General features: G+C 43.9%; 1 protein-coding gene across 1 annotated transcript; it reads left to right on the top strand.

Annotated features, from left to right (window-relative positions):
• The first annotated feature begins 101 nt into the window (after positions 1-101).
• Positions 102-7934, top strand: LOC309834664 (uncharacterized protein C1orf50). Its single transcript, XM_082673692.1, has 5 exons — positions 102-232; positions 361-476; positions 5504-5590; positions 6092-6223; positions 6588-7934. The coding sequence occupies exons 1-5, from the start codon at positions 127-129 to the stop codon at positions 6786-6788; spliced, it is 642 nt and encodes a 213-aa protein (XP_082529818.1). The 5' UTR covers positions 102-126; the 3' UTR covers positions 6789-7934.
• The last annotated feature ends 1437 nt before the right edge of the window (positions 7935-9371 follow it).

Here is a 9371-nt window from a genome sequence, read left to right as displayed (position 1 = left end):
CACGCCTCCGAGCTCCGGGCAACTCCGACGCCCAATGGCCAGGGAACACGGAAGCTCCGCCCATGGGCCTTTTTGCGCATGCTCTGCAGCCTCGCGCCGCCCGGGTAGTAGGGAGAAGGTGCTGTCATGGAAGACGCTGCTGTCGTGGAAGACGCTGCTGTCGTGGAAGACGCTGCAACGCCCGGGACGACTCAGGGAGTCATAGAAAACCAAGGAGTTCTGTCAGCGGCAGGTTGGGGAGTTAGGCGGGGCGGGAGTCAGTTGGGGAAAAGAAGCCCTCCCGGAGTAGCTAGTCTGCCGGGCTCCGCGGGAGGCCGAGGGCGGGTGCTCACGGCCTGTGTTCCTGGGTATGTGTCGCAGGAGCCCTAGTGGAGCTCACCCCGACCCCCGGCGGCCTGGCCCTGGTGAGCCCCTACCACACCCACCGGGTCGGAGACCCCTTAGACCTCGTGGCGCTCGCAGAGCAGGTGCAGAAGGTGAGGAGGTGCGGCTGGGAAAGTAAATGACCAGCTTCGTGCACGTTTGGTCTTCCAAACCACTTAGTGTGGGGTAGCATTTGTTCTCGTCTCCATTTTATACGCGGGGAAAACTGATGGTCATGGCGAGTCGGTGGCCTGACTCCAAATGATCTTCTGAGACCAAAGACCCCTTCAGCTGCAAAGTGAGTGCCCATAATCTCCCTTCGTGGGAAGGTTTGCACAGTACTTTAAATATTCATGATTTCATTTGGGCCTTAGGACAGCCCTGTCAGGTAGGCAGTACAGTTATTCTTCCTATTTGACACGTGGAAGGAAGTTTCCAGGGACCTTTCAAGATCACTCTAACGCAGTTCTGCAGGGATGCATAGCCCGCTTACTTTAAACTGCTTCCCTAAGATCTTTACTTCTGACCTGAGGGCTTGTAGAGCTTAACATCTTTTAGAAGGGCAGGGACTCTAAGTTTTGCCCTCTGTCTTCATTCACTGGACACAGTATTCCCAAGCCCAGTGCTTAGACATTGGTTGCCGAAAGAAGTAAAATAAGGAGGAAATATGATGTAACAGAAATAGCACTGGCAGTTTGGACACATGCGTTTTAATCTCAGCTTTGATATTAACTTGCATTGTGACTTGAGATAAATTACTTTTTTCTGGACCTCAGCTTCTTTATCTGTAAAGTGCAGGGTGTGAACTAGGAGAGCTCCTAGATACAAATTTCTTGAAAAAACAGATTTCATCTAATCTTTCTTACCAATACGTCCAGTTGTAGAATCCTCTTTGATATGTACAGGTACAGGGCCTTGCTACTTTAAAGTTTATGCTATTCCCCTCGTCCTTGTATACACGATCACATTTGGCCTTGGTTATGGTCAAAGGCCTTCGTTTTGCTCAAAAAAAATTTAATAATTAATGTGCTCAAATTCCCTTACATGTACATCTCCCTACTTCAGTTTTGTTTTTTTTAATTAAGAAATTTTCAAATGCTTAGGAAAGCTCATTTGATTCAAATCATGTGCTTTCTCTTTTCTAGAGAGGTGGGAAGCAAGGTCTAACTTTTATGGATTAGGAGAACATTATGTGTCTGTTTAATCAGATCACCTGTTGGGAGGGAGGCTCCCAAAGTCAGATCTTAGGCAAAACATTTTCAGTGGGTTACTGAGTGACCATTATGTGTATTACAATGGCCTGAAACAAAGAAAGAAGGAACACGGTTTTTGTCCTTTAGCCTATAATCAATTTAGTGAAATACGGAGGATGCATTATTGTGCTGCTTCCATTTTTCCAGTATTAGTCTTTGAGAAGCTGAAGAAAAAACACTATGGAGACAAAGAGAATCAAGCATATTTCAATCTGTGTACTGAAATGTACTTTCTAGCAGGACTGACTTCTTAACATGCCATTTAGGCATTCGTGTGTGAAAGCTCGGGAACCCTGGTTTTAAGGCATGAAATTTGGAATCAGACTGATCTGTGTTGAAATCTTTAACTGCCATTTATTAGCTATGAAACCTTGGATAGGTTGCTTCACCTCTCTGAGTCTAATTCCTAAAATGAGAAAGTGAAGTTGGAGTTCATCATCTCCAACTTCATAAGGTGTTATGAGAATTAAATGAGACAGTATGCAAACGGCCTCAGAGTGATTAGGGCCAGAGTTTGTGCTTATCATTATTGGTACTCTTTCTCTCATTTCTGTTTTAATTAGGCTCATTTGTGCACAAGTGACGGATTTGTTGCCCCCTTAAGAGAAAGGGGATTTATTGTAAGGCCACTCCTAACCCAGAACTATCCTAACTCTAGGAACCACCTATTCTCTCCTTGGCCATAAGGTGCCTTATTGTCCTTGGAACAAAATGCAAATTCTTGTGTCAAGGGCCATAAAGCCTTACATGATCTGGTCCCTGCACTCTTTTTTTTTTTTTTTTTTTGCGGTGCGCGGGCCTCTCACCGTTGTGGCCTCTCCCGTTGCGGAGCACAGGCTCCAGACACGCAGGCTCAGCGGCCGTGGCTCACGGGCCTAGCCGCTCCGCGGCATGTGGGATCTTCCCGGACCGGGGCACGAACCCGTGTCCCCTGCATCGGCAGGCGGACTCTCAACCACTGTGCCACCAGGGAAGCCCTGGCCTTCTTATCTGTAGAAGGCTATACCCCACCCCATCCAAATGACAGTATTATTAAATTGAATTTGAATGCCTCTAGACTACACGTGCATTCTAATTCCTGCAGTCCTCACCACTCCCTGTTATTAAACCAGTTGCTTCATTCGTTATCTTTGATCTGCTTCTAGCACATAATTATGGTTATTTCCTTCATCATAGTGCATCATTGTTCCAAGTGCATACAGCACTAATTGTCTTTCTTTTTGGTGTCTGTATCACTCCCCAGGGCGGTGCTATGCAATATGGTAGCCACTAGCTTCATATGGCTGTTGAGCCTTGGAATGTGTGGTTAGTGCATGCAGCTGAGAAACCGAGTTTTAAATTTTAATGTAAATTTGTTACCGAGCCCAAGCTTGCTCTGCTCACTGCACAACAGGCCAGTAAATCAGGAGACGAGGTGTTGAGGCAAGGAATAGTGACGTTATTCGGAAAGCCGGGTGTCCAAGAAGCTGGCAGACTAATGTCCTATGGTGCCATCTTATCGGGGTCTGGATGCCAATTTCGTTTATAGAACAGAGAGAGGGAAGAGGTGAGGAAGTAAAGAGGCCATAAGTCTTGCAAAATATCTCCTGTCTTGGCTAGTTTTGGGGAGGGGATGTGTTAATTTCTTCTTTTTTGCAGCCATTCACAGGTGGGCAGGGTCAGAATGTCTCCTTGTGAGCGGAACAAAAGCACTTTAGTTTAACATTCAGGCAGAGGGGCAGGGTTCCTGAGGCAAGCCATTATGTATGCTTATGCTATAGACAGCATCATTTTAGTGATTATAGTAACAAAAGCAGTGAAAAGCAAAGGTTAAAGTAAAAGAAACAGATTCAACATGGAGTCAGATTCTGTTCTTCCCTGTAACAATTTTAATTAATTTAAATTTTAAAACCTGGTAATTGATTCAATTACTGGAAACTTTTAAGTATATTTGGAACAATTTGAGTATGTGAATCAACTCTTTCAACTGTAAATTTTATGAAGTCTCAATACAGATCAAGTTTTTCCAATGAAAATTTAGCATCCAAATTGATAGGTGCTGTGAATATAAAATATACACTTAATATGAAATGTAAAATATCTCTTAACAATTTTTGTATTGATTACATGTTGAAATGATATTTTTTGATAGGTTAAATAAAATATTAGATTTTTCTTTTTTATCTTTTTTGGCCGCAGCTTGCAGAATCTTAGTTCCCTGACCAGAGATTGAACCTGGGCCACCGCAGTGAAAATGCTGAGTGCAAACCACTGGACTTCCAGGGAATTCTGTCTATTATTATAATTAAATTTACTTATTTATTTTTACTTTTAACATGGCTACTAGAACATTTTATATTACATATGTGACTTGTTTCATATTCTAAAGGATAGTTGCATTAGACTGTAATCTTAATGAAGGCAGGGACCTCTTTCTCATGTTTGCCAATGTGTGCAGTGCCTAGCATGGTGTCTGACACACAGTAATTGCTAAGTGTATATTCGTGGAACAGATAGAGGCTTGACTCAGCTTACTCAGTTGTTTCTATTCACTCATAACATGGCTTATACCTGACCTTTACCTTAAGCTTCCACAACTAACCAGCAAATTCTCTTAATATTTCTTAGTTCAAATTTAACCTCTTACTTTCTTTTCCTTAACTTAATTGTATGCCACTAGAAGTTAATCAGTTTTGGGGGGAATTCCCTGGTGGTCCAGTGGTCAGAACTCCGCACTTTCACTGTCAGGGCGCAGATTCACTCCCTGGTCAGGGAACTGAGATCCTGCAAGCTGTGCAGTGTGGCCAAAAAAAAAAAAATAGTTAATCAGCTTTTTGTGAAAAGTAATCTGGAAGTTTCTGATGGATTTCTGATGTCTGAGTGATAATCCTTCCCGATACATGAATTGGTCACACCTGTCTCTCCTAGTTTTGAAAGTTATTTATTTTAAGCAATTTCCAGTGCCTTCAGTTGAATTTCCTAGCACATGGCAGACAGTCCTCTGTGTATATTATAATTGTTTCAGGTCTACATCATAGTGCAATCTTTTAAAAATACATTTTAAGTATCAATTAGGAATGCAAATATAAGTTGAAATATAATTAAGCGTGATGTAAATAATTCAACTGAGGTAATGGTCAGATTAACAGATACTTTCTATATATAGTTAGGATCCTATATAGCAGGTGATAAGAGGCATACCAAAAGTGTCTTTGGATTTTCATTGTAAAACCCATCCCTGATTTCAGAAATGTTTAAATGTGAGAAAAAAAAAAATGGAGACCTGAGGAATAAGTGGGGTCAGTCAGGCAGAAGAGCAAGAAGGAAACATATTGGGTGGAGGAGAGGGCATATTCCATATTATTTGGAAGCAAGAGAGAGCAGGGCATGTTGGAAGACTGAAAACTTTGAGTGTGACTAGAATCTAGAGTGTACAAGGTAGACACTTTGGGAAATAGAAAAGTAGCACTTATGGGGCTTCCCTGGTGGCGCAGTGGTTGAGAGTCCGCCTGCCGATGCAGGGTACACGGGTTCATGCCCCGGTCCGGGAAGATCCCACATGCCATGGAGCGGCTGGGCCCGTGAGCCATGGCCGCTGAGCCTGTGCGTCTGGAGCCTGTGCTCCGCAACTGGAGAGGCCACAACAGTGAGAGGCCCACGTACCGCAAAAAAAGAAAAAAAAGAAAAGGTGCACTTACTTCTGTGGTGTGGGTCGTGTCAGCATTGGCTTTTTGTAAGCAGTACTGTTTGAGCTGGGCCTTGCGATGAGTGGGCGTTCATGGGGGAATGGTGAGAATGGGAAGAGTATTTTAGGCATAAGCAAAGATGTTGACATAACATTGGGATCTAAATAAGAACATCGTAGAAGTCTTATCCTTATCCACAGTTCAGTTTTTTTCTCACCTTAGGCTAATGAATTTGTCAGAGCAAATGCCACCAACAAGCTGACAGTCATAGCCGAGCAAATCGAACATTTGCAAGAACAAGCCAGGAAAGTAAGTAGTGGCTTTTAGGTAAGCGTTCGTTTTCTTCGCTTAGTTCATAGGATTGACTGAACTTGCTTATAATCATTGTAACTTACTTGTTTCAGTACCTCCTAGAAATATAGAAGTGTTGAGTAAAATAGAATAAGCCCAAGAGGTTAAGTATAAGTGTTTTCACTGGGAGAAAGTTCAGTGAGATAAAGCATTTTGAGGGGAAACTATGAAAGAAATGTACTGACCACAGAAAAATTGGAAAGAAATGTAAAAACCATTCAAAAGCCAGTAACACTCAACGTTTTGAAATACAATTTTCCTAAAGGCATTTTTACAGCATAGTAGCATAACATCGTGTAATTTTTCTCTTCAGTATCATCTGGATCTCAGTCATGATTCACTGCTGTGGGGGAGCAGGACCCTAGGCATCGAACGGTTTCCAGATTTTGAGTGGGATGGTCATTGAGTATGAGTGCCTGTTACCTAATACCTAATTGGTTACACCTCTGCGGTTCTTAGGTATTGGAGGATGCTCGCAGAGATGCTGACTTGCACCATGTAGCTTGTAATATAGTGAAAAAACCTGGCAACATTTACTACCTTTATAAACGGGAGAGTGGTCAGCGGTATTTTTCCATTATTTCTCCAAAGGTAAGAACATTTAATTTTTGCACAAAAATCTACTCTTGTCTTTGAGAAATTCTTGGGTGTGTGTTTGTGTGTGTGTGTGGTGTGTGTGAGAAAATGTAGGTATAGGGGTTGGGAAGTGGTTTTCTAGAAAACTGGAGGTGGCATGAGCCCAGACATGACTGAAAAATATGCATGTGCTTAAGTTATTTCACAGTCATTATCTCTGTTAAGGGAGGTATCTGATGTGTAATGTAATGGTTTCCAAGAATGATTCTGACTGGTCTGGAGTGAAAAGCTAAAAAAGAAAATTGTGGTAGAATTAGGACACAAGCTCAGTTTCTTTATCTCCTGCCCTGATCAGAACTGACTCCTTTGCCTTCTCTAGGAATGGGGGACAGGTTGTCCACATGACTTCCTTGGTGCGTACAAGCTACAGCACGACTTGTCCTGGACTCCGTATGAGGACGCTGAGAAGCAGGATGCTAGAATCAGCATCGTGACCAAGTTGCTAAGCCAGCCAGTGGCTCTGCCTCCGAGCACTGAACCCAGCATCCAGGGCTTCACTTCCACTGAGAGTGGACTCTGACAAAGGCTGTCATGGCTAGGACCTGTCACCTCCTTGTTGCCCCAATCTCTGCCTTGATGGGAGGTGGCATGAGAATCGAGGACATGTAGGGGAATCATGAACTTCTTTGAAAGTGGTCCTGTGTGAATGTAAATGCTGTCGTTATTACTTTTAGTTGGGATGGTAAAGAATCACATCAGTCTCTTTTGGGATCCTCTCCAGGTCACAGATACGCAACTCGTCAGTTTCAGAGTATTGGCCAGTGTACTTTCCTTCTCCTTTATCTCCATCTGTTCTCCCATAAGTCAGAGCATTAGAGAAAGAAGGGTTTCTTCTTCCCTCGAAAAGATTGGCAGGTCATTTTCCAGAGAGGACTGTTGTTAGTCTCTTAGTAACTAGAAGGGGTTGAGATTGGGGTTGTGGCTATTGAACAGTTGGTGCAACTCCAGCTTCAGATTCGTCTGGGAACCAGAATGTTGGGTACTGGCGATGATAAACAGCTTGGCTTGGCTTGCGAGCGAGTATGTGGTTCTGGTATTTCTGCACGATTGATAAGGTTTGGCTTGTCCCATTCTGCTCTTTCTGCCGAGCTAGGATGACTGGAGAATTTAAGGCAGCAGCAATGGCCAGGTTTCGGGACAGTCAGCCTCTAAACTCACAGAATTTTAGACTTGGAAGAGATTTTGGAGGCTACCACTAACAACGTTATGAATCCACTCTCTAGCCCCACTGAGCAGGAGATCCAGAGTTCTGCCATCTGCAGCAGGAAGAATCCATTAAGTGGCAACTTTAGAATATTGTGGAAAAGAGAGTAGGACAGTGGGTGAGAAACAAGAAAAACAGCCAACCTGTTGATTATGAGTTAACTCGGATTAAAATTCATTTTGACCTGAATTATTCAGGAACTTAACAGAAGCTTTTCGGCTGAGTTACTCTATGCTGATTCTGACTGAGCTCTTGTGGGACTCTACCTCACTTCCTGTTTGTTCAGTGGAATTAGCTAAATTGATAGCACAGCCAGCATTGCTGTACTTTCTTCAGTGCCATATAATCTATTACAACATGCTGTAAAAGGAGTGAGAGGGCTTCCCTGGTGGCGCAGTGGTTGAGAGTCCACCTGCCAATGCAGGGGACACGGGTTCGTGCCCCGGTTCGGGAAGATCCCACATGCCGCGGAGCGGTTGGGCCCATGAGTCACGGCCGCTGAGCCTGCGCATCCGGAGCCTGTGCTCCGCAACGGGAGAGGCCACAACAGTGAGAGGCCCGCATACCGCAAAAAAAAAAAAAAAAAAAAAAAAAGGAGTGAGAGATTTGTACTTGAAATCAAATTGCCCAAGTTCCTTTCTGGGGATGAATGTCCTTTGTGTTGATCTGCTTGGTGATGCCACAATCTCATCCTGGTGTTAAAGGCCTTTCCTTATAAGCTTCGCTCCTTGTGAGCTGTAAATGGTCCACAAAGGCCTAGCAGAGGTTGGGACTAGATTCTGTCAAGGTCACACAGATGATACTTGGTCACTCAGTTCACAGGAGGATGCTCTGGAGGCAGCCACGAAAGCCTCTGGCTGGGAGGCTGCAGGAAATGGGACACACACACACACTAGTGGTATAGTAGTTGATTCTTACTACAGAAAGTTTCCCAGATTTTCAGAAGGTTTTGCATGATAATGACATTTTGAGTAGGTGCTTTGTTATCCATTGCTGCATCAGTTACCACAAACTTAGTGGCTTTAAACAGCACACATTTATTATTTCAGAGTTTCTATGGATCAGGGGTTGAGGCACACTTAACTGGGTCCTCTGCTTCAGGGTTTCTTTTCTCACAAGGCTGCAGTCGAATTACTGGCCAGGCCTGTGTCCTCATCTGAAGGCTCAGCTGAAGAAGGATCTGCTTCCAAGCTCACTTAAATTGTTGGTAGAATTTCAGTTCCTCAAGGGTTTGTAGGACTGTGGAGCTCTGTTTACTAATGAACTGTTAGCCAGAGGCCGTAGTTCTTTGCTGCATGAGTCTTACCAACATGACAACTGTCTTCATCAAAACCAACAAGGATGAGAGTCTGCTAGCAGGATGGAAGTTATGGCAGTGACATCTCATACCTTGGCTGTGCTCTGTTAATTAGAAACAAGTCACTAGGCCAGCCCACACTCGAGGGAGGTAATTACCTAAGGGTGTGAATACCAGAAGGTGGAAATCCTTGAATCTTAGAAGCTGTGTGCCGCAGTGCTCAATTGAGAGGGAGAAGGAAGGCTGTGGCTGGAAGAGGCAGTATTACAAAGTGGTTAGGCTTGGTGGCTTTGAAGTCACAGATCTGGACGCGACTCTCAGCTCTGACAGGAATAACCTCCCCTAGTGTTCCTGCTTCCTCCTCTGGTCCCTTCTCCAGTCCATTCTGTATTCAGTCATCAGCTTGATCTTTTGAAAATGCAAATCCACCTCACCCTTGACATCTATCCTAACCACTGGAACAGAGAGCAGTGTGATTCAGGAGCAAACTTTCTTCCGTTCAATAAGGTGTGCTCCTGGCACTGACCACCAGGTGGTGCCATTGTACTTTCCTGATTAAGCCAGTTACCAAGCTTAGAGAAAGTGGCATTGTGAAGTGATTT

This window comes from Grampus griseus (assembly GCF_964374135.1).
Source record: "Grampus griseus genome assembly, chromosome: 1".
Taxonomy (NCBI): Eukaryota; Metazoa; Chordata; class Mammalia; order Artiodactyla; family Delphinidae; genus Grampus; species Grampus griseus.
The sequence above is the reverse complement of the archived record's forward strand: the minus strand, read 5'-3'. Positions and strand labels throughout refer to the sequence as shown.

Bases quoted from the DNA above. Each gene is read 5' to 3' on its own strand.
- LOC309834664 (XM_082673692.1), top strand. From the start codon at position 127: ATGGAAGACGCTGCTGTCGTGGAAGACGCTGCTGTCGTGGAAGACGCT. The intron at 5,591-6,091 runs GTAAGTAGTGGC...TGCGGTTCTTAG, and splicing joins TGCAAGAACAAGCCAGGAAA to GTATTGGAGGATGCTCGCAG. The intron at 6,224-6,587 runs GTAAGAACATTT...TGCCTTCTCTAG, and splicing joins TTTCCATTATTTCTCCAAAG to GAATGGGGGACAGGTTGTCC.